At 48.2% G+C, this 26,725-nt stretch overlaps 10 protein-coding genes across 10 annotated transcripts; 7 read left to right on the top strand and 3 right to left on the bottom strand.

The window, feature by feature from the left end:
- Nucleotides 1-388: 388 nt before the first annotated feature.
- N7509_006136 (NAD(P)-dependent alcohol dehydrogenase) lies at nucleotides 389-1,720 on the top strand (the record flags this gene model as incomplete). The annotated part of the gene is made up of 4 exons (XM_056630773.1): nucleotides 389-463; nucleotides 530-806; nucleotides 869-1,076; nucleotides 1,138-1,720. The coding sequence occupies 4 exons, from the start codon at nucleotides 389-391 to the stop codon at nucleotides 1,718-1,720; spliced, it is 1,143 nt and encodes a 380-aa protein (XP_056490075.1).
- Nucleotides 1,721-2,456: 736 nt separating this feature from the next.
- Nucleotides 2,457-3,164, bottom strand: N7509_006137 (phosphoglycerate mutase family protein-like protein; the record flags this gene model as incomplete). The annotated part of the gene is made up of 3 exons (XM_056630774.1): nucleotides 2,457-2,633; nucleotides 2,698-3,045; nucleotides 3,117-3,164. The coding sequence occupies 3 exons, from the start codon at nucleotides 3,162-3,164 to the stop codon at nucleotides 2,457-2,459; spliced, it is 573 nt and encodes a 190-aa protein (XP_056490076.1).
- Nucleotides 3,165-3,774: 610 nt separating this feature from the next.
- On the top strand, nucleotides 3,775-4,760 carry N7509_006138 (SDR family NAD(P)-dependent oxidoreductase; the record flags this gene model as incomplete). The annotated part of the gene is made up of 4 exons (XM_056630775.1): nucleotides 3,775-4,058; nucleotides 4,115-4,344; nucleotides 4,401-4,502; nucleotides 4,567-4,760. 4 exons carry the CDS (start codon nucleotides 3,775-3,777, stop codon nucleotides 4,758-4,760), a joined length of 810 nt encoding a protein of 269 aa, XP_056490077.1.
- A 1,736-nt stretch (nucleotides 4,761-6,496) lies between these two features.
- On the top strand, nucleotides 6,497-8,034 carry N7509_006139 (general substrate transporter; the record flags this gene model as incomplete). Its single annotated transcript, XM_056630776.1, has 2 exons — nucleotides 6,497-7,366; nucleotides 7,438-8,034. The coding sequence occupies 2 exons, from the start codon at nucleotides 6,497-6,499 to the stop codon at nucleotides 8,032-8,034; spliced, it is 1,467 nt and encodes a 488-aa protein (XP_056490078.1).
- Nucleotides 8,035-9,442: 1,408 nt separating this feature from the next.
- N7509_006140 (uncharacterized protein) lies at nucleotides 9,443-10,297 on the top strand (the record flags this gene model as incomplete). Its single annotated transcript, XM_056630777.1, has 2 exons — nucleotides 9,443-9,667; nucleotides 10,052-10,297. 2 exons carry the CDS (start codon nucleotides 9,443-9,445, stop codon nucleotides 10,295-10,297), a joined length of 471 nt encoding a protein of 156 aa, XP_056490079.1.
- A 1,933-nt stretch (nucleotides 10,298-12,230) lies between these two features.
- N7509_006141 (uncharacterized protein) lies at nucleotides 12,231-13,538 on the top strand (the record flags this gene model as incomplete). The annotated part of the gene is made up of 1 exon (XM_056630778.1): nucleotides 12,231-13,538. The coding sequence occupies one exon, from the start codon at nucleotides 12,231-12,233 to the stop codon at nucleotides 13,536-13,538; it is 1,308 nt and encodes a 435-aa protein (XP_056490080.1).
- Nucleotides 13,539-14,113: 575 nt separating this feature from the next.
- N7509_006142 (urease accessory protein UreD) lies at nucleotides 14,114-15,301 on the bottom strand (the record flags this gene model as incomplete). The annotated part of the gene is made up of 1 exon (XM_056630779.1): nucleotides 14,114-15,301. One exon carries the CDS (start codon nucleotides 15,299-15,301, stop codon nucleotides 14,114-14,116), a length of 1,188 nt encoding a protein of 395 aa, XP_056490081.1.
- A 2,025-nt stretch (nucleotides 15,302-17,326) lies between these two features.
- On the top strand, nucleotides 17,327-20,925 carry N7509_006143 (cohesin subunit IRR1; the record flags this gene model as incomplete). Its single annotated transcript, XM_056630780.1, has 2 exons — nucleotides 17,327-17,765; nucleotides 17,819-20,925. 2 exons carry the CDS (start codon nucleotides 17,327-17,329, stop codon nucleotides 20,923-20,925), a joined length of 3,546 nt encoding a protein of 1,181 aa, XP_056490082.1.
- A 1,015-nt stretch (nucleotides 20,926-21,940) lies between these two features.
- N7509_006144 (karyopherin alpha) lies at nucleotides 21,941-23,978 on the bottom strand (the record flags this gene model as incomplete). The annotated part of the gene is made up of 3 exons (XM_056630781.1): nucleotides 21,941-22,849; nucleotides 22,910-23,419; nucleotides 23,736-23,978. The coding sequence occupies 3 exons, from the start codon at nucleotides 23,976-23,978 to the stop codon at nucleotides 21,941-21,943; spliced, it is 1,662 nt and encodes a 553-aa protein (XP_056490083.1).
- Nucleotides 23,979-24,479: 501 nt separating this feature from the next.
- Nucleotides 24,480-26,577, top strand: N7509_006145 (uncharacterized protein; the record flags this gene model as incomplete). The annotated part of the gene is made up of 4 exons (XM_056630782.1): nucleotides 24,480-24,737; nucleotides 24,822-25,770; nucleotides 25,828-26,209; nucleotides 26,274-26,577. The coding sequence occupies 4 exons, from the start codon at nucleotides 24,480-24,482 to the stop codon at nucleotides 26,575-26,577; spliced, it is 1,893 nt and encodes a 630-aa protein (XP_056490084.1).
- Between the last annotated feature and the right edge of the window lie 148 nt (nucleotides 26,578-26,725).

Consider the following 26,725-nt stretch of genomic DNA (forward strand, 5'->3'; position numbering starts at 1 on the left):
TTTGCGTACGCATTTTCTAATTCGGGCTAAATTTCCGATATGATCACCTCAAGGTATGATGTCGGATGGCCCACCCACTCCGTCTTTACCTCCTGCCAGAAAGGGGTGTGTATGTACCCGTATGTCATCTGGGCGAAATACGATACACAAGACGAGCCGCGGCCTGATCAGAAAGAACTTACCCTCAAGGAGAATTTAGTTTCTTTTTGTTCCATATTGGGCAATATTCCCGAAGCTTCGCCTCCGAGTCGGCTCAGCTGGCCATTCGGGAACTTGAACAGGTTCAAGATAGGACGCATACATAAATTCCAGTTCGACCCAGAGACAGCTAACCACAATCCGTTTTGCAAACACTAAAGATTACTATATCAATTCATTCCATATCAACATGGTTTATCCTGATACTTTTGATGGGTTTATGGTTAACTCACACGAGAAATGGAGCGACTTTCGGAAAGAAGAGGTATATTATCATCGTATCTTCCAAATTTTTATTCAGAAAAATAAATGGTCGTTAACAATTGTTTAGTTCAAGCCCAAGCCTCTTGATGAGTGGGATGTTGAAATTGCTATTGAAGCTTGCGGTGTGTGTGGAAGTGATGTGCACACTCTTACAGGGGGCTGGGGCCAAGCCAAATTACCTGTATGTGTAGGACATGAGGTAGTCGGAAAAGTAGTTGCCCTTGGCCAGAAGGCCACCACTGTCAAAATTGGTGATCGTGTTGGTGTCGGTGCACAGGTTTACGCCTGCCTCAAATGCAAAGTGTGCAAGTCGGGTAATGAGAATTATTGCCCTCACCAAGTTGGTAAGTCATTGCCCCATTGACAAAAAATAATCTAGGGTCCATTTCTCATTATTATCTTCAAGACACCTACAACTGCTACTACCCTGACAATTCAATGGCGTATGGCGGATACTCCAGTCACATTCGTGCCCATGAATACTTTGTCTTCTCAATTCCAGACAGCATTGAGTCAAGCATTGCAGCGCCTATGCTTTGTGCCGGTATCACGTCCTACAGCCCTCTGTCGCGTGCTAAGATAGGACCCGGAAAAACCGTTGGAGTGGTTGGAATGTGAGTGATTCTAACCTAGCATCAAATGAAGAAGAGAATGATTTACTAATGTTTCAAACAGTGGCGGCCTCGGCCATTTCGGTATTCTGTTTGCGGCGGCTATGGGAGCTGATGTCTATGCTATTTCGCATTCGCCGGGCAAAGAGGCGGATGCAAAGGCTCTCGGTGCCAAGGGTTTTATCAGCACAAAGGGGAAGGACTGGAACGTGCCTTTCAAGAATACCTTTGACTTCATCCTCAACACAACCGACGCAACAGATCGCTTCGACATTTCCGCTTATTTCAGCATCCTGACTATTAACGGCAACTTCCATACTGTTGGAATCTCTGACAAGGCGTTCCCACCCTTGCGAACGCAGGATATGATGGGCAACGGCTGTTCAATCTCTGCTAGTCACATTGGAAGCAGAGAGGAAGTTCAGGCGATGCTCCAGCTAGCTGCAAAACTCAACATTAAGAGGTCAGTTTCATCTTTCATGTTTGATTATGCCGGGTATTTCAGAGCTGACAATTGCAGTTGGGTTGAAACAATCGATATTAGTGAGGACGGATGCAAAGCTGCAGTCGAGAAAGTCTTCAACGGGAAGGCAAAATACCGAGTGACACTTGTTGGGTATGACAAGGTATTTGGTACTAGGGCTTGAGTAAATACCGCTCAGCCAATATCGGATGATTGGCCGTAAAACCCTTTTGAACCGCATTTAAAGGATCGTAGAGTGGTCAAGTGAAGTGGTCAGGAAGTTGTATTCTAACAGCAGAATTGGCGTTGAGATAGTTGTTGGGATAGAATAATCAAGTCGCTATGAAATTTTAAAAAACAGGAGGTCGAAAAAAATCGCAAGAGCTCCTAGGCTAGATGAAATACAACAACTCATATCGTAGCATTTACAACAAATGTGGTTCTAAGCTTATATAGCGCAGATGTCTCTCCTGTCTTATTCTCGCCTACCACTTAAACTCGAGGAGCACTATAGCTAGCAAGGAGACTGATTTTCTTTTCTTATCACCAAAATCAGTGCAAATTGCACAAGGCCGAATGTTCGATCCACTCCGAGATTTGTGAGTCTGTATCATATGATGATATTAGGATAACTAATTCACTTTCCTTTGACTACAAGTGACTCTAGTCTAACCTATACCTTTTGCATAGATTGCTCCATTTTAGCGGACCCACTTCTGACTTGTTCTAGCTCATCAAACCCAGGGGAATAAAGACGAGCGGGTCTTTCTTGCTTCCCCAACATACTTCCATATTCCTGCAGATGCGAATTTTCACTGCTAGAATCTTCTGTGAACACTAGTTTTCGGTGTTCACAATTTTTAAACCCAGTCCCTGTAAGGTGGCTCAGAGTCAGCTACGCTATAGTACTGGAGATCTAATTAATGTGCTGTCATACCTCTTGCTTCCTCATAACCAGTCCAATCTTCCATGAGGTAATGCAAAAAGCCGCCATGAGAGACAAGTGCGAGATACTTTTCCGGACGATTATAGATCCAGTTGCGTAGTCTAGCAGCTCTACTTCGAACGGCATTTAGGTTGGGCGCTTGTATTCCTTTCTATGAATCCAATTCCAGGGGTTAGAAAAGGATAACCGAAAGACTTTTGCAAGATATGGCTCACTTTTGAGTTCCACGACTCATCGACGAGGGTCGTATCCAAGTTCAGGACATTGTATGAAGGTACAGCCTTGGCAATTAAATCCGGTGCCTGCATTTTGATAACATCGGCATCGTGACCAAGGTCACAGGGCAAAAAACTGATTTCTTGCGCGTCGGGGGCTAAGATAATAGGCAATTGGCGCTTTTCTAATTCCGGCGCGAATGTAAAAGCGGCGGTCTGTATAGCGCGTCTGAGAGGAGAGGCAATCAGGGCTTGAACATCTTGCATAAATAGGAAATGTTCCTGGAGATCTTTGCACTGCGCTTTGCCAGCTTCGGTAAGCAAGGCGTCTCGAAGATGATGCGAGTCCTAGAATGATGTCAGAAATACTGATATTGAACGAACGCATAGGGTATTCAGACGCAAGTAAGTACATTTACATTGTGTTCACCTTGAGCATGGCGAATAACGTAGAGAACTGGCGGCATTTTTGTCTTGTTTCGATGAACGGCCTTCCACTGCTGGACCCGGGTGTGAGTTAATTAGAAAAAGAAAAAGGGGAAATATACTTTCCAGTTTCCATAAAGGCTAATGTGAGGTAGATACCAGGGCCGTAGAGTTTTCTACACTCGATTTTCAAGAAGATTAACCGATGATTTGGCGGCTTCGGTGGTGATTCTGCCTCGAGAGTGGCTGGCTACTGGGGAAGAGAGGCGGGTCACCAGGAATGGCAATGTCCCCGAGAAGACGAGACTTCGCCACCCAACTACCTCCACTTCAAAATATATCATTAGAACACTCACATCGGCTCGGTTTCCCGTTAAAAACACATGGAGCAGAAGCTTCGTTCGGATACTCCACAGAGGCGAAACTTCCTTGCAACTCTCGGCATGAATTCCCATCTCTGCAATCCCCACCCACCCATCTTCAACTCCCGCGAGTTTATTACTTGAATATGAATCACTCAGCAAGATAGTTTTCTGCTTAGTAAACCCCCACCCCCTGGGACCATTTTTAGTACAGTACTTATGGATTGGTTGTCAGGTCATGATTGCTTCAACAGTTTCATGAATCTCTGTTTCTCCAAACCCAGTTAAAATGGTGCAATCACTTCGCCTGCAAAATAAAGTGGCCATTGTGACCGGCGCGTCTTCTGGTCTAGGCCGAGCCATCGCTCTACGATACGCCCAAGAGGGTGCGAAATTGGTTTGTGCCGACTTGACAGTAACACCACGCTCTCGAGAGGAATCCGCATTCACAACACATGCCTTGATTATCCAGAATGGAGGCAAGGCAATTTTTGTCCAGACCGACGTTGGTGATGCAGCACAAATGGAGAACTTAGTACAGGCCACAGTTCGGGAGTATGGAAGACTCGATATGTAAGAATACCTTCTCCGGCCATCCATCCACCTGAATTCAACTCACTTCTTAATAGTCTTGTCAACAATGCGGGAATTAGCGTAGAGGCGCGCAGTCCAGCTGTTCTACATCTAACCGATGAATCGACATGGGACTTAACAATGCGAGTGAATGTTAAATCTGTGTTCCTTGGCTGTAAATATGCACTTGCACAGATGCTAGCTCAGGAGCCACACTCATCTGGTGATCGAGGATGGATTATCAACATATCTTCAATTATGGGCATGATTGCGGGACCCGAGAACCGTAAGTAAGTCTGCCATCAGCCCGTCAAATTGAAGACTGACATCAATACTTGACAGCCTCATACTGTGCATCAAAGGGCGCCGTGAGTCAACTCACAAGACAGATTGCCTTGGACTATGCTCCGCACAATATTCATTCTAATGCACTCTGCCCTGGATGTGAGCTGCCCCTGTTTATTCCCATACTAGCCTCTTTCTAGACATATGTACTAACATACGCTAGACACCCAAACTGCCATATTCAGGGAAACTACCAGCAATTGTACCCCTTGGGACGATCTTAACCGCCGACACCCTTTGAAGGGCCCTGGATTCCCTGATGATATTGCAAAGATGGCTGTTGTCTTGGCGAGCGACGATGCGAACTGGGTAACAGGAGTCTGTCTGCCTGTAGATGGTGGTTATACCGCCAGATAGATTTCGATCACCGAATTGGCTTGAGATGAGTCTTTTTGGGATAATTAAACGATGTCTCCGACGAGATATGAACATCATTCAGAGTCAATATCTGACGTGCAGTCATGTACTTCAGCCGTCCTACAATGATAGACGAAAGGGAAATAGAACCTGTAAAGCAATACCACCGACATCTTTGTTCCTTCTTCCTTCTTTCCATTGTTGATGATCTTCCCATCCCCTACTCCTCGCCCTTCTGTCTCCCTTTGACCATCGAGATATCCGAAGACATACTAGTACTTACTTTACTCAATTTCCGGATAATTCCCGTGCTTTCCATCGCACTGTGGTTGGCTCACCCACTGCTCACTACGTACATTGTGACAGCAACTAGCAATATACGCAGCCGATGATTTTTTTCCTTAATAAAAATAATTAACGGTCATTAAATGCTTAATAGTGGAGCATATCTGCGCTCGGTTAACGAAAAGAAATTAATTGTTAGCCACGAGCAATCCCTTAGTCGTTTTGCTCGTCGAAATTCTCTTAATAGAATGAGCCTAATACGGAAACTATTCCGAACCGAGAGGTCATTTCACGGCAAGCCGATGGCGTAAGATAGGATCTTCATAAATTCCAGTTACCAAGGCTGATCATAATGGGAGCAATTTTCTGGCTAAAGAAAGAGGAAAACTGAGCCTATTTCAGATTGGATATCCAGATTCTCGCCTTCTCATTTTATCGATAACTCATTATTGCTGTACGATTGGAAACGCGAGACAGAAGCTAGCATTGGTCTACGCCGATCGCCGATCGTGCACTATTGATCCCACAGTCGTGTCCAAATAGCTCCACATCCTGGCATGCCTACTTGTTTTGTTGATATATACATAAGAAACGGCCTACTCTGGTCGCAAATGGATAGCCCACGTTTCGATCCAACAGTTAAGGTGAGTGTTGAGGCGTAGTATATCGAGAAGTAGCTACCATTTCTGATAATCCTTGGCAGACAAATAAATCCGAAAGAATCATATGCTTTGCTCGCAGCCCAGACTCATGATTTCCCTCTTATAAAAAGACTCAAAGATGCGAGAGGATGTCGGTCACTTGGTAAGGCTGATAATGACCACGCAAACCCTTTTGGACCCATGGGCTTGAATATCACCCAATTTCAAGACAAACAACATAAAATCCATGATATGCTCCAGGTTGGAGAGGCAAGTCATATTACCTCTCTTGGCTCGGACTCAAGCGTCGGCTTCTTTTCCCACTCGGGCCGACATCTTTCGGATCACGAACGGCCGGCCCGTCCACCGAGCTTTTCTCCATCCGCGGCCGGTGTGCCGCATGTTGCTGAAGGCCAACCAGAGACTGATCAATGAGATTCTAGGCTGGATTCAGAAGGTGTGGATATGTTGAATAGCTCTCTATCTTCTGCTGGGAATGTGGCAGTCCAATCTGAACCATTCGAATTCGCGTCAACGGTCGAATTAAATTGGGTCGTTAGCTCAGATGCGTCAAGTGTCGAGCAACAGCACGGTGGAAATGCATGCCAACTGGATAGAAGAAATTTTCTGCAAACTCGCTAAAATTCGGCGGGCTTTCGATTTACAGATGGGTTGGCACAAGATCCTTTTATCATTTCTCTTTAATTCCAAACCTCCTTCCAAGCTCCTTAGAGAGCCTTTTTTATTGTGTCCGACACCAACAGCAACCCGAAGATCGCCGCCTGTATAACCCAAGTCTAATTAGCTATGATGGCTGGGATAAAAATTTGGTTCAGGATCCCCCCAAACTATCTGCTGAGCTGTATCCTATGCTCAGCCAATGGCCTACTTTTCGGAATGGACACCGGTACTATCGGTCCTGTGACCGAGATGGATTTCTTCAAAGCCGCATTCGGGGGCACCCAAAGCTCTACGATACATGGTCTTATCGTGTCCTGCATTTTGATCCCGGCAGCTCTCTCGTCTTTGTTCGCCGGTTATGTTGCAGATCATGTCGGTCGGCCAAAGAGTATCTCTATTGGGACTCTGATTTTCGGTGCCGGAGCTGCTATCGAAGCGGGGTCTACTTCGCTCGCTATGTTCATCATTGGCCGCGTTATCGAAGGTATTGGAGAGGGCCTTTTTCTTGGAAATCTTGTCGTCTTTATCTGTGAAATCTCTCCAATCCAGAAAAGAGGAGCTCTGACAACTGGTCCCCAGCTAGCCTGTACCCTCGGATTGGTTCTGGGATACTTTGTTAGCTACATATGCTCCAGTATTCGGTCAAGCTTGTCGTGGCGCCTTCCATGGGTCCTTCTTTCAGCCCTTTCAGTGTTGTTTTCTTTGCTTTCTCTGTGTTTTCTGCCGGAGTCGCCTCAGTGGCTTGGCTTCCAGGGTCGTTCTGCTCAAGCGGAACTCACTTGGGACAGGTTGGGCGTCGCACGTTCAGACCGGGAAAAGGTTGAAACCCAAGCAGAGACGGACTCGGGGGAGATTTATCCTGGATTGAAGAAAATTGGAAATGGTGGAACCATTGACAAGCTTTTGGATATATTTTCCGAAGATGTTCGGGGCCGTACGGCCCTTGCGGTGTTTTTGATGGGCATGCAACAGATGAGTGGTATTGATGGCATCCTTTACGTACGTTGATTACATATAAAACTTTTTGAACTCATGAACTTATCATAGCTAACTGCTACTCTGAACGTTAGTATGCCCCGCAACTTTTTCAAAACGCTGGACTTGCCTCTTCAGAAGCAAGTTTCTTGGCTTCTGGTGTTTCGGCTCTTGTTATTTTCGCTGTGACCATCCCCGGTTTACTTTATGCCGACAAGTGGGGCCGACGAAAGAGTATAATCTTTGGCGGTATCGGAATGGGGATTCTAATGTTCTTAATGGGAGGGCTTTACGCAGAGGGTGCTGTTCACAAAAACACCGGTGTTGGTCGCTGGATTGTAATTGTATCGATCTATCTCTTCGCAGCCCTTTACTCTGCGACATGGGGTATCACTGCCAAGGTTTATGCCGCAGAGATCCAGCCTCAACGAACAAGAGCATCGGCTACAACCCTGGCTCATTCGAGCAATTGGGTATTCAACTTTACCGTGGCTTTGACTACACCCATTTTACTTGCGAAGAGCAGCTTTGGAGCTTACTTTTTGTTTGGCGGATGCTGCGTGATAACTGTCATTGTCAGCATTTTCTACATGCATGAAACAAAAGGTCGAAGTTTTCCACAGATTGAAGAAGCTTTTCTCAAATCGTCAGACATAGGTGTTTTCTGGAAGCGCGAAGAAAACAAAGCTTGAAAAAGAGGGAGCAGGATGAACTTTAGAAGCACTAGAATAATATAGAATTTTCAACTCATGGACCAATATCGAGTTACCCGGACAAAAGTAGTATTGGATTGTTGAGATAGATAAGTTTCTCAAAATTCCGAATTACGACGGCACCAGAGCCTTTATTGAAGTGAAAATATGTCCATCCTCATATCTTCAAACAAAGCAACAGCCTCGGCGATGAGACTCAGTATCGAAGTGGAGGTCACATGTCAAGTGAGTAATTTTTGGGGTTATAAGTCATCTTTATTAAACCCTTGCTATTAGGAATTGTTCTAAAATGGCATAATCTATCAAAAAGCCGATCCAAAGAACTAGATGTAGATATGAGATGCCACTACAGTACGCCCCCATAGCCGAGGTCCTGCTGGTCGTCGACAGTCTCCAAAGCATAGGGAGAGAATGATTGTTGAGGTTACCACACATTATATTTACACCGAAAATCTTGGAGATTGCCCTCGTCACCTCTCACACAGGCAACACTCCAAAAGGGCAAAGGAATTGGAGCACCACTCCATCAACTCGAACAATCACCGATTCTATGGGAGCTCACCTAACTAGTTTAAAAACTTTCACCAATCAAATGGATCCCAGCCTTTAGTGCATGGTGTGGTACGGCCAGATTGCTTATACGTGGGTTCACTCGAAAGAGAAGTCGAGCTGAGCTCTTCTAACCGGGCCGATTCCGCGATCAATGGGGTCTCGGTCGGGAACAACTACCAATGAAAAACCAGGAAACAGTCACTACTAGTATGATCATTAACGAGTTCTTCTGTATCCATAAGGCTCTAAATTGGGCCCGGCTCGTGGTTTTCAGATGAACAGAAAAAGGTGGGTATCGGTTTATCCATTCCCTTCCCTTTAGAACCTTTGAATATATTGCCTTAAGCTGCTTCAGCAGAAAGTCTCACGCTCAACGTACGCACTCCTCACAAGCAACTTGAACTTGCGTCCGAGTCTGACCATGGTGACATGGCTAAAAGGCCGCGGAGTGCAGCCGACTCTCAATCCTATTCTCTTTCAAATTCGGTATTTTCTAGGAGCATCAAGATCTCTGATCCAACCTAACAATGGCTCAGATTGGATAATGATAAGCTCTTGCTCCCGCCAAATAATGGCTCCGAGAAATATGGTCGCTTGAAGCGTAGGGTGATACTCTGTCTGAGTGAGCCTGCCGAATTTCAAGAATTCAAGAAGCGTCTTGACGGCAGGTATTTCATAAAGTAGCAATTTACTACCCCTCTTTGGAAATTTATGCTCATCTGAATCATTGACAGCTGGCATTCGAAATATTCTCATACTCCTCGACAACACGGCAAGTTTCCTTGGAAGGAAATGCTTTTTTAACGTCAAAATTGGACTTCCCTACATTCGCTCAATGGCTCTGGATCAGGAATGCTTGCCGCTGGCAACTACGAGTTTCGAGTTTGATATCACACTTCCACAGTGGCTACCAGAGTCTCTTATTGGCCCAGAGGACTGTTTCATTGAGTATGGGTTACAATCATGTATTTGCGACACCAAGAAGGAGAGAAAATACGTCAACCAATACCTCACAGTCTGTCGTGAGATACCAAACAATCATCCATTACACGCGACTCAGGTAAGTCTGCCACGTACAATCATTGTTTTATAATATTTGCTTATATTTCCAAATGATAGGTGGCTGAGAAAGCTTTTAACGAACTATTTCTGTGCAGAATCGAAATAAAAAAATCCAATTGTCGACTTTGGAAGAAGGATAAACGTCAATATTCAAATGCTTTCATTAGCGAATGGTTCTCAAATGAACAATATCATGTTCAATATTGTCGAAACCCATGATTCTCGCATCTCCTCTTCCACCAGATCTTGAACCCGAGCGATCTATAACGAGAAACTCGAGGTTCCAGAACAAGATCTCATGCCGAGTAATGATGGTTGGTACGATCTCTCTCATGCGCTGATCGTACCAGAAGCTTCATTTCAATGCCTACAAAGTGCACAGACAATCATCATAAATGACAATCATACTCTCGAGGTTGAAGCTTTTACCACTGACTATGAGGGTAACAAGTTCAAGGTGCGCATTGTAAACATTGTGAGCCAAGAGTTATTCACCAGTCTGACAGCAACAGGTATATTTTTCGTTCCCTATCATTATCTGCTTCCCACCTGGAATCGGAATTTACAATGCAAATACCTCGGTGCTTACAAACGAGAGATTGATGACTACATGGCTTCCGAAATATAGTGACCATATATTGGATCATCGCTTGGAACAATTCGATCCGGCTGGTAACGAACTTGTTAATACGACTTCACAAAGTGACTATATATCTACCTCTGCATAAGTCAGCTTTCTGATGACCTTTCAAGAGTTCCGAGTTATTCGAGCGCTATAAGGTCATCTTCTACCTCGTGTAACCCTTGTCAAATTCCTTTATCGCGGTCATGAGCATTATCTCAACATGATATAAATTCATCGAGAAAATTTGTTATTAGTTCAATTGAAAAGTTTTGCCGCGTAGTTTTGGAAACATCAATCCATAGAGTAACTTATGTTATTCTGGGACTCGAGATTTCTTACCCGGGCAAATTTTCTCTGGGGCCACATGCTGCGTTGGTACCTAGCATCCGGCATCAAAATCATTCCTTATTGGGAAATAAAGTCCATTCTCCACATTCGATTGACCTAGAGACTAGATAATCCCAAAATAGTAGCCTCGAGATGGATATAAAGGAGCGTGGAGTGGCCAATCCTATTTCCTATGCGCAAATTGGCAGGTCTCCCGAGCCTGGTCAATGGATTGTCGCTGGGTTACCTGGCATGAGTAGGGAGGGCCTCTAATAGCACTCCCAGTGTACCGATGATTACACACGCATACATCGGCAGCGTGAGATACCCACATATTTTAATGAATCTCGGCTCTCATCCGGGTCAGTATTAGAAAATATTTCAGTAGGTAGTAGCAGAGTGGCTTTTACAAAGGTCTCCATCCGCAACCCCAAGTTGCAAAGGTCATCTGCTCTACCCCCGAGGGCACATCAATTAGTCTGCTTCCGGTCCCCATATTTCCTTTACTTCTGCGAACATCCTTTGATCTCTCCAACCTTGCTTGCATACTTTCACGGGCTCAAAGATGTCCTCGAATCTCGACAAATCGATTCTGGAAGCCGAGCACTCGAGTGCCAGGTCTTTATCCAAACATGCCCCAGCCACAACAGAAAACCGAGTTGACGATGCAATCGATACGAAGGTTCCTAGAATTACAATGGCGTCTGGGGTTATGACTCTATTTGTTTCCTTGGGAGGCCTGCTTTTTGGTTTTGACACTGGGCAAATATCGGGTTTCTTGGAAATGGATGACTTTCTGCACCGTTTTGGGGAATTCGATGCTGTCCAGGGTGAATTTTTCTTCATCAATGTCCGGTCTGGTCTTATTGTTGGTCTGTTATCGGTTGGAACACTCATCGGTTCCCTCGTGGCAGCCCCGGTTGCCGACTCTATTGGTAGAAAAAGTACCATCTCGCTCTGCTGTTTTGTTATATATCGGCCTGGTTGTTCAAATTTCGTCCGCTGCTGGCCATTGGTATCAAATTGTCATAGGTCGTTGGGTAACCGGCCTCGGTGTTGGAGGCTGCTCACTCGTCGTGCCTAGGTACCTAGACCCCCCTCTAAACAGAGTTTCTGCAAGCTCTCGCCAATATCTGCCGCATCTCTCAGCATAAGACGCAATGGGGCCTCCCGTTGGCCAACGCCCATTTGAGCCCCGGTCGACCCAAACCAATCACCGACCGCCTCTCTGCAACATGGCTACTTCTCTCTTCTTTCGTGAGAAAAAGGAACCCGGTACATTTTCGACTGTTAAACAAGAGAGAGAGAGAGAGAGGGCCAGACTGACAGTGAGAGAATAAGTGGTTAATATACTTCCACTCCCCCCTGCAGCTCAGGGTCTCTCTGTCTCTCACCACCACAACTTTCCCTCTCACCCCCGCCCGATAATGGGGGTCTCATATGGACCGCAGTCCATGCAGACCGGAGATTCATCTGAATATCTCCTCAACCTTCCTTTCGAAGCATACACCGACTCTCCAACTCTTCATCCTGAAGATACGAGTAATGCCAGCAAAGTCGATGGGGTTCCCCGCGATCAACAAGGTCCCGATCAAGTGGGGCCGTCAACATGCCGCAAGCTGACAAGTTGGATGTCTTTCCGCAAGAATCATCTACATTCCTGGCCCTTGTTATCAGACAACCCGCCCTTGAAGGAAAAGTTGAAACCACATCGCTCATACTGCTGGCGCTTGTGTTTGCGCACTCTGCTCGTCTTCTTCGTTATGCTGTGAGTAAAATTCCGAGCCAAGCTCCAATCCCTGCCCTTTTCACTCTCTTCTTCCTGCAGAATCGCCGAACTTATCCTTTTTTCAAAAAATATAGCGGTGTCATTCAATTCATCTCCCTGGCTTTTGGCATTGCTCTGTCGTTCTTCCCTGACGAATATGACCGTGCCGCGAGTATCTGGAAGCATGGCGTCGCCGATCACATCGAGGGCGACGCCTCGCACTGGCCAACCGATCGCTCACGCGAAATCATTGCTGTCAACTGTCATTCGCACAATGACTACTGGCGCAAGATCCCGCTCTTCTCCGCGCTGCAGGCTGGCTGTGTAGGCGTCGAGGCGGACGTCTGGCTCTTCGATGAAGAGCTGTACGTCGGTCATACCACGTCTTCTCTATCCTCGCGCCGAACTCTACGCTCCTTATACATTGACCCGCTGGTTGAGATTCTCAACCAGCAGAATCCTGCGACGCCTTTCCGTCGTATTCTCGACACCCCTGTCCGTGGTGTCTTCGATGCAGACCCCAATCAATCGGTCGTTCTTCTGATCGACTTCAAAACGGACGGCGCGGCGACTTGGCCTGCTGTCGCTGAGGAACTTGCTCCGCTCCGGGATCGAGGGTATCTGACTTACTTTAATGGGAATGAGATTATCCCGGGGCCCGTCACTGTCGTTGGAACGGGGAATGCGCCTTTCAATCTCGTCACAGCTAACTCCACCTATCGAGATATCTTCTTCGACGCTCCACTCGAGAAGCTCGTTGACGAGGACAACAACGACGAAGATCCTCTTGAAGGCTCATCATCTGGCTCTGGACAAGGCCACACTGGCATGCCCGACACGCTCCGCCCAAATACATTCAATATAACGAATAGCTACTACGCCTCTGTCTCATTCAAGAAGGCCGTCGGGTTCCCTTGGCCTTTTCATTTCACGCAGCGCCAGATGGACATTATTCGGGACCAGGTCCGGGTTGCGCATCGGCATGGGTTGAAAGTGCGATACTGGTCGGTTCCGAGCTGGCCGGTCAGTTTGCGGAATCATATTTGGAGAATCCTTGTCCAGGAGGGCGTGGATATTCTCAATGTGGATGACTTGGTTACGGCTACCAAGGGTGACTGGAAGATACCGATCTTCGATTGGTGGATTTGAGTGATATCCAGTTATAGATTGATATGAGTGATGATATTCATGTCGATCGTTTTTTCGGGGCGTTGTGGGCGGTTGGCTTTTGCTTTTGCGTTTTATTGACATTTGAGATACCTTTTACTTCGTGCGATAGATTTCATGACTTTTACGACTAGCACAGATAAAACAAATTTTTTTGAAAGATGGCGCTTGAATCAATGTCATTTCTGCAGTCAGGCTGTTCTTTTTTTTGGTGACTGTCATGTTATGATGCAGTATGCTAAAGTCCCAATAATGTTTCGTTTTCGCAGAGCCCTGCTGGAGGGTTGCTTCCGAACGACCAATTACATGCAAAAGGCTGAAAATGTTAAAAAAAAAATAATGAATACAAAATATCAAGGTGGGAACCTGGAGTTCCAGAAGGTAGACAAGGCCCTAAGGCCCAGTGGGTATCATCAAGATTCAGATGTGCTGGACGCACTTTGAAGATGCAAGGTTGACTAGACGAGTTGAAGGACCAGCCCGAAATTGGCGGAAAGGAAGAGCGAGGACAAGTTGAGATTCCAAGGGGAAGGTATATTGGCGAATGCATCGAGAATTTATAGGCAGAAGAGGGCCTCTTCGCCGAATTCTCGCACAATACTGCCTTCCTCACGGAGGAGACCGCCAAGCCAATGCTTAGCCGTCTCAAAGTCCTTGGCGCCAAACTTCACAAGTACAAAGCCAGCGCGAACACGAGCTGCCGTCCAGGTTACATCGCCCCTGGCGGTGGCCGAATCTTCGGGTGCAGAAGATGTCGCTGATGATGACCAATTCCGGCTGCCGATGCGAGGCTGTGATGTGAATTGTTCGATGAGGAAGGAGCCCAGCTTGTCGAAGACTGGACCTGACAGGATAAGAGTACCCACAACACCGTGTGGTCTTGTTCTTTCTTGGATGACGTTCAATGGTAGCAGACCGGCCTGCGCCTGTGGTGGAACATCGCCACCGTCAGGTTGAGGATTTAATCCGTGGCTTGAGTCTTCATGATCATCGTCCGACTCATCCGTGGCGAGCTCATCTTCCTGTTCATCGTCCAGGATGACAGAGTCACGAAGAAGAAGCCGGCTCTTCCCCGTCTTCTCGTCGGCAGCCCAAACTTCATTCCTACCCTTCCAGAAGCGGAAGTTCCAGTTCTCACCACGCGAGGTCCGGCCCTGCGTGACCCAATCCAAAACGCACAGACTGCTACGCTGCTCACCTCGAGCCGCAGCGTCAACTGTGAATGTTTGCACTTGGGCGTAGCGACTATTTTGGTAAGGAACGGAGGGATCTGGGAGATAGCAGAGAGCGGACTGGCGGCCAATTCGGACGTCGAGTGATTGTTGACTCATATCAGAGAGATGGTCGTTGGCGGGCATCTTTTTGCGATGACCTTTGATCACACTGACACCGTTGTCTTCGGTCTTGAAGATCTTGGTGCTTCCTTGTGGCGTCGTTACTACCATTCGTGTCTTGGGTTCAAGCTTGATGGAGACCTCGATGTGGTCTCCGGGGAGCAGACCGCCGCCATAGGTGAGGAGATAGAGATGGACTGGTCTTGAGGGGCATGAATCGGAAAGTGCGGCGGGATCAGGCGTGGGGACGAAGCCTGGTGCGCGCGGTACAAGCTTCAATGGGTATTTGTAGGTGAGGGTGGTGAGAGTGGGGTTATTCGGTGGGAGGAGAGAGAGAACGACATTGCCCTGCCCCGGCTTCGCAATTGAAGACTCAAAGGGCGAGCGGATGGGCATTACTGGTTGTCGCATGGTGGCGTGTATGTGACTTTTTTCTAGGTGGAAGGCGGAGAGAAAGGGAGTAGATTATGATGAAAGCGGTGGAGGGCGATACGAGTACCGACGAGAGCGGAGAGGTGGGGGGAGAGGATGGACTTTATCACGGCGCGAGGGTGAGACGAAGAATGAGAGCCAAGCAGGTATGCATGCAATAACCTTGGAAGTTGTGACTTTCAGTAAGGTGTGATTTCGGCAGACTGCAGCATGATGTATTTTGCAGGAGAGTTTTTTTTACCCCGGAATCTTGGGAGCCAGTGAGTGGTATATAAAATTAGTTTGGGGGGGGGGGGCGATGATGCCATTCATTAGTCAATGGGCACGACCACCTAGGTGCGAATGGACCGGCTATCCATGGACTAGATGCGACTATGTGTCAAGCGGGGGGCGGCTTGACCCCATGTGCAGTTTACGGGCTCCGTGAGACCGAAGAAAGTGGACAATGGTGGACGAAGTGGATTGAAGAGGAGGCCAAATGGATTTCTATGACAAAGAGTAACTCGGCCAGGGACGTTGCAACTGGTCCAGTTGCGACCAACTTCTCTCCGGACGGGGCCTGGCGGGGCTTGGCACCCACCACATGACCGATCGTCGTATCATTGGTATTGCCTGTACGGAGTATTCTATTTGGTATTCTACTCCGTCCTCTTCTACTGCATACTGCATATGCATACGCATACAACTATCCTCATCCACCGCCAAGACCTGTCCGCTCCTCTATAGTACATTCCCTGCCACCCCCTGTCATTCTGTCACTCAGGGATCTTCAGAAATCGCTACTCATACATGACCTATCCCGTGGCAGTGCTAGGCATCTGTACTTCGGCTATTTTCCTCATGCTGTACGAGCACTCCGGAGGATGTGAACAACAAGGTGGAGTTGGATGCGAGGAGCAGCTTTAGCGGATGATCGCTGTGAACTCGGTTACTAGTGTCTCTTGGAGGACCAAGATCCGATTCTACATGCGTGTATGGAGTCCTTGAAGTCCGTAGACTCATTCTTCCCCCTCTGAATTTTGAGATATTCTAAGCAATCACCATACCAACACCGTAGATACTAGATCTTACAAGGTTCTCCGCCACAATTTGCCCCAACTCTGTTGAGCGCGTACATATAGTTCGAAGAAGTCCCTCGTGACGCCAATTTGCAAAAATAGTCACCTCAACGGGAAGGAAAAAGAGACTAGCAAGCGATGATCCCATGATCGTGATCGCCAGTCGAAGACAAAGAAAGCAACACTCTGCTACGTGCCCCCTTCCCTGTAATCCGTATGGGGGACAGTTCTCAGTTTAATATGAGGATTGTACTTGAACATTTATGTCGAGTACTCCATATGTCCATTGGGTGATACCTGTATGAGTGAGCAAGTCGACCCAGCTTGATAATTCCTATGCATTAAACGATTCTATATCTCCTTGGCTTACGCTTAGCTGTCAACTCGATCTATGGACAATGCTTTTCAAACTGTAATCAGGGCAGAAACTCAATCAGCGCAAGTGAACCTATATTGTACCCTGTACCCTGTACTCTGTACTCTGTCCTCCCGGATGATCTGATCGCTCTGGGGTAATCGACATTTTGGCCTGAGGCCAGCAATGTCAAGGCTAAGGCAGCAAGGCGGCAAGGCACGCAGACACGAATCAGGCAGAATCAGGCAGGAATCGCAAACGCGACTCCGTAAACTTTACGCTTCCTTGGGACCCCCGCCCTCCGATCCATCGGCCTTCCCTTTTCTCCCAAGGAACTTGAACAGTTCGACATTCGACTGGTTGTGCATTGAGTCACGATACTCTGCATCAAAGCCGCCTGTCCGGTCCACTACCTCCGCGTCGATTCGCCGACTCGTTTTTACTGCCGTCGCACGGCGCGTTTCACGGAGCGCGTTTTGACCTGGCGTCCGAACCTCCCAATCCCCGTCTTCGCTCAACAGTCGGGGCCGACAGACGCGACGCTCCCATTATTCCTGTCGCCAAATCCCCAATCATACAATTCCTATCGTCATGGAGCTGGACAACTCAAGCACCCCGGCGGGCACCCCCAGCGAGGACAGACGCAAATCGGGTCGCATGACGCGCCGGCCTGACACATTTTCGCAAAGCACACATTCTGCCCTCGAAGGCGGGAAACGCAAGCGGGGAGATGTACTGGAACCTGGTGGCGATGACGATATGTCCGATTCAGAGAGTGACGAGTCCAGCGAAGATGATGCCGCGGACGAGGAAGAACTGAAAGCCAAGAAACGTGCAGCTCGCAAGGCTCGATCAAAGAAACCCGCGGCGAAGAAAGTTCCGCGTGCTGCGAAGAAGCCCAAGGTTGTTGGTAATGGACTGGGGAAACAACTCGCTTTCAGGCCTGCCCTCAATGGCCGACTACCAGCTTCACGCCCCCGCATGCCTAAGATCCGACCCAGTTTGGCCGCAGGTGAGCATGGATTATATGGTATGTCTCCCAACTACATCGAAGTGAGTTTCTTTCTAATAACATGGAAATAGCGGAGATCTTCGGAAAGAGTAACAATGCCGATACCGCCGCTGCGCAATGGTTGAACCTGTACCAGCGTGATAACTTAGGAGCTATGCGGGACCTGATCAACTTCCTCATCCGCTGCACAGGAGCCACTTTGGAACTCACAAAGGAGGAGGTGGACGATGTGGACAATGCCCCCAACCAAATCGCAAGCCTCCAAAACGAATACCAAGCAGAAGGTATCACCGACTATCCTCTCATTTCTCACGAAAAGAAATTCAAGGCTTTTCAACTCGTTCTCGAAGAATTTATCGGCGCACTCATCCAAACTTTCCACCATTCTTCGGTCCTTTACACCGATGAAGCCCTTCTTGAGAATATCCAGATCTGGATGTCTTCGATGTCGACATCTAACTTCAGACCTTTCCGGCATACTGCGACTGTTATGGCCCTGTCCGTCATAACTTCACTGTGTGAGATTACACAGGAAGTCACAACCACTGTCACGACCTCCCGCAAACAACTCGAAAGTGAGAAGAAAAAGAAGACCGTTAACAAGGGCCGCGTAGAGGCAATTCAGACGGCTGTTACGGAAGGCGAACAAAAGGTGGAACAACTCAATGAGTTCATTCAAGATGGATTTGATACCGTCTTTGTCCACCGCCATCGTGATGTTGACGGCAATATCAGAGCCGAGTGCATGCTGGCTTTGGGTCGATGGATTCGTTCCTACCGGGAAATGTTCCTTGATGCTCAGTCCTTGCGTTATCTTGGCTGGGCTATTTCCGATACCGTTCCTCACGCCCGATTGGTTGCCTTGACCCAGCTCTTGCCATTATACGAGAGTCGAGACAACATCGGTGCACTGAACTCCTTCACTGAACGCTTCCGCCAGCGTGTTGTGGAAATTGCCTCCCAGGATGCGGATCTAAACGTCCGTGTTGCTGCGATTGAACTTCTAAATCACTTACGGGACGGCGGCTTCCTAGAACCCAGCGACGTCGACGCTATCGGGCGATTAGTGCTTGATCTGGACCCTCGGATTAGAAAGGCAGCTGGTAATTTCTTTGTTGCTAATGTCCAAGATGCGTTTGACTCCGTGGTGGAGGAAGTCGGAGACGAGATTAACGAGATCTTCGCCGATGACGATGACGACGATTTCGATTCGCCAAAGCGCTCTTGGATTAAATTCAAGTGTCTTGTGGACATGTTCCAAGCCTACGATGTACAAGAAGAAGACTCTGATATGATTGCCACAACACGAGATGTACTGTCCGGGGCACCTGCTGCTACTCGCTTTGTTCTCGCAACCGAAGCTATCTATCCCCATATGGAAGAACTCTCCCAATGGCAGTCATTAGCCGGCTTTCTCCTTTACGACCACTCACAAATCGCCGATGATCCAGCCGAGGATGACACTACTGGGATTGTTCGTAAGTTGTACAGGATCCAAGAAGGCCAAGAGGCAATTCTTCTTGAGGTTTTGTGTGCGGCAGTAAAGCTTCGAGTACTGGACGTCGCCAAGTCAGACATTGACAAGCGCGGACGCAAGGTCAAGGCACTGACTGCGAAGATCCCTGAACTCCAGGAAGAAATTTCTCACAACCTGGCTCAATCCATCCCTCAGCTTCTCAATAAGTTTGGTTCTGCTCCTGAAGCTGCATCTGTTGTTCTCCGACTGGAACACCTGGTAGATTTGAACTCGATTCAAGACATGCAGAAAGATGCGACGGCCTACACATCCCTACTCAACGACATCAATAAGCAGTTCCTGACTCACTCGGATCAAGACGTCCTGGCTGAGGCTAGCGTTGCTTTCTTGCACGCCAAGAGCTCTGATGAAATGCGAGAGGTTCTTGAAGGCAAGATTCAAGAGTTGTGGGAAGACATGGTCGATACCCTGGGTGCTTTGTCTCGCAAGAAAGAGGTTCAGGCAGGCGCCTCAATTTCCGATCCAACACTTACCGACCTCACCAATACTATCACACGAATTTCTAAACTCTCCGCCATCATGGACTGCTCGACAATCTTGGAGACAGTACCAACCTCTCGCTCGAAATCCAAGAAGAACCACGGGGAGGCTCCATTCAACACACTCATACATTTGGCTCAGCGTGCCCTCCTAGCAGAAGATGAAGATGAAGATACTGCTCGTGCAGAGGCCGAACTTGTGACAAACAGTATACGAACTCTGCTCTTCTATTTCATGTGGAAGGTGCAAGCCCTGTCTACAGCCCTGAGCGAAGGAAAAGCCAATTTCAGTACCTCATATTTCGAAGCACTCACCAAGAGCCGCGAAACATTTGCGTCAACACTCCTGGATATCATGAACGGGCTGACCGGCCTCGACGATTTACGATTCACCGCCACTACCACATTCCTGGACCTTCAAACGCTATTTAGCACTCTCCGCAACGCCGGCCAGGGTATTGGCAATGATGAGGATGTAATTTTCCAGGCGCAAAGCCTTGTACACGAAATCCCTTCAGACACTCAAGCCCTCATTACCAAAATCCACGGCACTGCCGAGCGAATCTTTGCCAAGACAGCCAAATACGATCGCGAACCTGCTGAGGATGATGCCCCCGCATCCGAAGATGAGCCCGAGGATGACGAGGAGGAGAATGAAGAAGAAGATGATGAAGCCGTTATCATGGAACGACTCCGCAGCAGCATCGTCGCCGAGCAGCGACTATGCGAACTGACCGGCAAGCTGGTCCTCGCTATTATTGGTCGTGTGGTCGATGCATCTGGTACGAAGCGCGGCTCCTTGAAGAAGCGTCTCCTACGTAACAAGACTTCTCTCGGTCAAAACTACCGTGAAGTCCTCTCCTACCTCGAAGAGCGCAAACCTCGCAGTGCACCCCGCAACAAGGGGAAGCAACCCGTGCGGAGCGCCCAAGCTGGAGAGAAACCAGCCGCGCCTAGCAAGAACATCAAATCGGCTGAGCGTGTCGATGACAATGAGGAAGAGGAGGAAGAACAGGAAGGTGACCACGATGATCCGATCGAAGAGGATGACGAGGAGGATCTGCGGGCGCGTGAGCTCGTTGAGGACGAGATTGTGGACGATGACAATGAAGACTTGAATCGTGGTCCCGATCCCGATGAAGATGAAATAATGGGTGACTAATTGCTTTCTCGTGGGATACCTGTGATCTGATATGTGATTTTGTGGCTTTGCTCCTTTCAGCCTTTGATCGTGTTTCCTAATTTCCTTACTTCTGATGTCTAAATTATCTATTCCTTTTTTCTATCTCCTTATTACTCCCATTCTACTGTTTACTTGACTTTGCTATGGCTGTGGCTGATTAGACTAAAGGGGCGAATGTTTTCTCATAGGCCTCCGCTGGGTATGATGCAGTGAGGCTCAATGTGCAAGCGCGAGTTCCGAGGTTCTTACTACGTACTAAACAAGTTGATTAATACTTCTAAGGTTGACAAATAGTATATTCCAAGGTTTCCACGTCTACAATTTGAAAGTGACAACTTGAACGTTTCACAAAGAAGATTTAACATTTTTCCAGGGCAAACTGCGAAAGAAACTACCGCGTGGATTGTGATCGACAAGAACGATCAGGGATGGTGCTTGGTTAGACCAGGTCAATTTTAAGAGGGGTGGAAGAAAGCCCGATGTATAAGTACTGCCTTGAAATCCTCCTTGATGCCAGGACACAAAGGTCGCTCCCTTCGGGGCCTAATGCCCCAGCCAGAAGCACCAATAAAACATCGGGTTGGGACATTAACATAGAAAGAAAAGAAAAATCCGATCCTTCAAACAAATACGCCTGTGTATGAGGATGCTAAGGGGGAGGGGTTACATGATGGTGAATCTTGTTTATCGTAAATCAAAATGGGCGCGGAGAAAGGGGGAGGGGAAATGAGAAAATCGTGACAGGGTGGAGGCGACAAACAGGGAATATGGAGGAGAAAAGAAAAAAGATTGGGCGGTTATTAGACCGCGATACGCTAAGCGAATCGCACTCGGAGGGGAGAAGCCGAGATTGGATGCGCTGGGTGCCATGAGATGCGTTTGCAACTTCGCGTAATGTCCAAAGTACAATTTGTGCAACTCGAGCGGGAAGCGGGCCCAGGCATGGGACGGGGGCGAAAGCAAAAAGGAGCAGAGCATTCGGAAATGAGCCCTTTTACATATCCATGGAATCACCGCCGTTAGCGAAGTTGAAACCACCAGGCTGCTGCTGACCGGCACCGAGAGCGAATCCGGTAGAGGTTTGCTGGGGAGCAAGCTCATCGATGTCGCCAGCACCTTCATCCTCATCAGAGAAGTACTTCTCGATGATGTTGTACGCCTTCATGTAAATCTCCTCGTTGGCGTTGTTCTGGCAATCGTGGATCTTCTCCATACCACCAGCCTCCTCGATGAAGAGGGCATAGCGGTTGACGCGGGCCTCACCCTCGCCAGCCTCCTTATCCATATCGCCGACCTTCAGAATGTTCTCAAGACCGTCAAGAGCAACCTGAATGATCTTGTTGTCGGGGCAAGCGAGGAGATCACAGAGGGGCTTGATGCAGCCTTGGGAAACAAGGTAGCGAATCTGATCGGGCTTCTGCAGACCACCGGAGGTGGCGTTGGAGATAGCCCAGCAAGCCTCCTTGCGGGTCTTGAAATCGCCGTTGGCGAGCAAGTTGATCAGAGGGGCAATAATACCAGCGTCAACGACGGCCTGGATTTGGCTAGAGTTGCCAGCAGTGACGTTGGAAATAGTCCAGCAAGCCTCCTTGCGGATGCCATCCTTAGTGGAGCTCAGGAGCGAGAGCAGGGCGGGGAGAGAACCGCAGTTGATGATGACCTGGGTCTGGACATCGTCACCGGTGACAATGTTGCCCACGGAGCGGAGGGCGGGAGTTTGAACGGAGGTGGAGGCGTGCATGAGGAGCTCCACCAGTCGGCGAGGGATGCCGGCCTCGATGACGGCTTGGATCTTATCGTTAGCGCCATCGGAAAGGTAGGAGATGGCCCAGCAGGCATCAATCAGGACCTCGTCGTCCAGCATGTAGATGAGCTTGGCAAGGACGGGCAGAGCGGGGGCGATCTAGGCCGAAGTTAGTTATAAGTTTCCAATCAAAGGGCGTGGGTAGATGATAAAACATACAGTGTTCCAGTCGGGTTGAGGGGTCTTGCCACGGCAGAAGTTGCTAAGAGTCCAAGTAGCGTTGCGAAGCATGCTCAGCTTGCGGCCATCGTTGATGAGGTTGAGCAGGGGGCGTAGGGCGCCAGCACCGAGAACGAAGTCACGGCAGTGAGGGCTGTCACCAGCAATGTTACCAAGGGCCCACACAGCCTGCTCGCGGACATCGGGCTCGGGGGAGCTAAGCAGCTCAACGAAGATAGGGACAGCACCAGCCTCGATGACGACCTGAGTTTGTTGGGCGGAACCGGAGGCAATGTTGGTCAAGGCCCAGGCGGACTCGAACTGGACCAGGGTGTGAGGAGAGCGAAGGAACTCAACGAAGCGGCTGACAACGCCGGTCTCAATAACACGCTCGATAGGAGGGTTGCGCTCCTTGGACAGCAATTTGCGGAATTTAGTGGTGGCCTGAATTTGCTCCTCAACTTGGTCGGAGAAGACACCCTTCACCATTTGGGGAAGCTCGACGTTGAGCTAAAAAATCCATCATGTTAGCTGTTTGTAATTCCCGGATTGTGGCTCGCAAAATATCGCGTAGTGGGGTCGTGGGTATTTTGGTCCGTGTTGGAGGGGTCGGCCCCATGGCAACAGGGCGGTGAAAAAAATTCCATGTTGATGATCGCATCATAAAAACAAAGAACAGGTGGGCACCATCATCGAGCAGGGGATCATCACTCAAATCATATGAAGCTTGTAGATATTTCACCACGGAGGACCAAGGATAGAAGGAGGGGGGAATGAACATCAAAGTTAAAGAACAAAAAAGAAAAGAAAAAAACTTAAAACGTACCTCGCTTTCAATAGCACTAGCTTCATCATCACTCTCAGTGGCGGCAGCCATGCCAGCACCACCAACACCGATACCTCCATCACTAGTTTGGACACCACGTCGCTTGGCCATGTTCTCCTCACGCTTCTGCTTCCGAATCTCGACCTGTTGTTCTTCACGGCGGCGGCGGAGCTCATCGGGGCGGAACTGGTTTCTCGCCTTGAACTGCGTCCGGCGGTGCTCTGGGATATAACGTTCGGCCATTTTTGCGATTAGAAGATATGCGCGCCTCAGAAATCAAGTTTTAGAGAAAAAAATGATGGGTGGGAATGGCGCGCTGAGGATGGGGAGGAGAGAGGGAGAGGGAGGGAGGGAGAGATGTGGGGGAAGAAGGAGAGAAGAAAGGATTCGTGTGTGTAAGGAGGGGGGGGCCGTGATCATGTGATGCTTTCCTCCGACGGGTGCCCATCTCTCACTTTCGCCGGTCTTTGTTTTCAGGGCACAAATCCCTCAAAGAAGTTTTATCTGCTGATCAAATTTAATATTATTCTGGAGCCCTGGAGGTTTTCTCTTGTGGATATCAATTCTATCCCACGCGACAATGAAGGGTCTCCATTGACCGGCGCCAAGGCTCAGCTGTGTCTCTTATTTTACCATATGAGATACATCCAAAACTCTCTGCTATCGCCAAAGGCAAATCACTTCGACGAGGCGCATTTCCCTCACAATTCCAAGTCTTCCAAAAAAAAGCCGAGCCCTTAAATCATGGCCTCGACTGGTCTAGTCAGCATCACCGCCGCATGTTCCGCTCGGGGAAGGGTCAACACTATTGGCGTGGTAGTGGATACACTGAACCCTTTCAAAACCCGAGGTTCTTCCTATGGTGTCACATTTACCATCAAAGACTGCGAGTTCGATGCTCCAACTTGGCAAGGGGGTCTCAAAGTCAAGTATTTCAATGATAACGAAGCCTTCCTGCCTACTATCCAGCTCAACGATGTAGTTCTACTTCGAGATATCCGAGTATGTTATATCCGTCCGGATGGGTACAACACCTACATATTCCATCATTTTAAGGAAGCGTACTGATTCAACAACATCCAATAGGTTACCAACTTTCAGGGCAAGCCAACCGGCGTGGCCTCGCAGAATGACATGGTTTACTGGGCCGTTTTTCGACCGCAAGAAGGGTCTGGCAAGAATTTATCAATTAGCCGTGGGCCTATCGCCTTTGAAACAGATCCAGAGGAGAAAAGAATGGCAGCTATACTTCTTGCGAACCTCGCAGGCGAGGAGCCACCCGCAGCTTTGCAATCATCCCCAACGCCAACACCAGCACAAGTACAACCCACGGCAATTTCACGACAGCCTTCTCGCAACTTTCAAACTTCAGCTCCTGTACTCAAATCGTCAGGCCTGCCAATGACTCTTATTCAAGATGTACAGGTTGGCCGGCTGACACAATTACTCGGCCAGGTAGTGAAGATGAATACATTTGACAGCGACAAAACTTTGATCTATCTTACGGATTACACCGTTAATACGTCTCTCATGGATATCAAAAAAGACGACGAAGAAGATGGCGTGGAGGGAGACGCTTATGGATACTTGTCTCGGAAAAAGAAAAACTGGCCTGGTCCGTGGGGCCAATTGACATTACAAGTCGCACTCTGGGAGCCCCATGCCAGCTTTGCGCGTGAGTACGTCAAAACGGGCAACCTGGTTCATCTCACATATGTACATGTCAAGGATGACCGTAGGGGAGGTGTCGAGGCCGCTGTTCATAGGGACAAGCGGTTTGAAAATAAAATACATGTCCACAACATATCAGACGCCTACGACGAACGCGCACGTGAGCTTCTGGATCGTCGCAAAGCCTACTGGAAGATCCACGGGAAACCCAAGGTGCAAAGTGATCCGAACACAAGCTCGGAGAAGACCGAGAAAAAAGCCGAGAAGCAGAAAAAGAGCCAACAAAACACACAGGAGGTCCGCAGAGAAGAAGGTCAGACAGTGTTGTCAAAACCAGCCGCGCGAAAAGAACCAAATCGAAACGGTAAGCAATCTTGTGTTTTAGAGTCTCGCAAAAGACGCATACTCATATATTCAAAAGTCAAGTGCCTCGAATACGGAATCCCGGTTACTTGGGATGTCGATTCAATATTGTCTGCCGAAACCCATATCAACAAAATTTCAGGGGATTTAACCTACAAACTGCCCTTTCAGAATGTTTGCTATCACCCTGTTTTTCGTGTCGTCGACTTCTACCCTCCAGTTCTGGAAGACTTTGCGGTACAGGTTCCTTTTAAACCTCTCAATAACCAAAATGACGAAGATGATGGTTTGAGCCCGAAGTATTACAGTTGGGAATGGCGGTTCTGTTTGCTAGTCGAGGGAACAGAACCCACAGTCTCAAAACAGCAAACCAGAGAACTTATGCAAATCTTCGTCACTGAGGGTGACGCCACTTATTTGTTGGGTCTTGACGCCGATGAGTAAGTTTTGTCCACTAAAAATCCAAACTTCCGAGTATCCGGCTAAATAATAAAATTCTTGCAGTCTACGTAATAACCCGGATCGGCTGCATGAACTAAGAGAGAAACTTTTCGTGCTTTGGGGTGATCTTGAAGAACGCAAACAAGAATCCACCTCTAGTGCCATTGGCGATGATGAATCATGGCAACCGGTCAAGTGCTCCTCTGTGCCTTTCAAATGTTGTATCAAAGAGTATGGTGTGAAATGCAGCCATAAGGATCCCGATGCTATGGCTGTTGATCGGGAAGACGAGGATATGTGCAGCCAGCCCGGCTGCTTCGGCTGGGAAAGGCGTTTTGCCATGTTTGGGACAACGATTCACTCATGACTTCGAGTTCATGTACACTAAAATAACTATCAAAGTTTCAAACAAGGTCATCAACACCGTTATAGTAACGAGGCCAATGACAGAAACTAGGCCAGCACCAATCTATAGATTATTTGCAAACCATTGCTCATGACCTCGGCCAAAAATC

The sequence above is a fragment of the Penicillium cosmopolitanum genome (assembly GCF_028827165.1).
Source record: "Penicillium cosmopolitanum strain IBT 29677 chromosome Unknown utg000006l:49.0-5199605.0:1.0-5204138.0, whole genome shotgun sequence".
NCBI lineage: Eukaryota > Fungi > Ascomycota > Eurotiomycetes > Eurotiales > Aspergillaceae > Penicillium > Penicillium cosmopolitanum.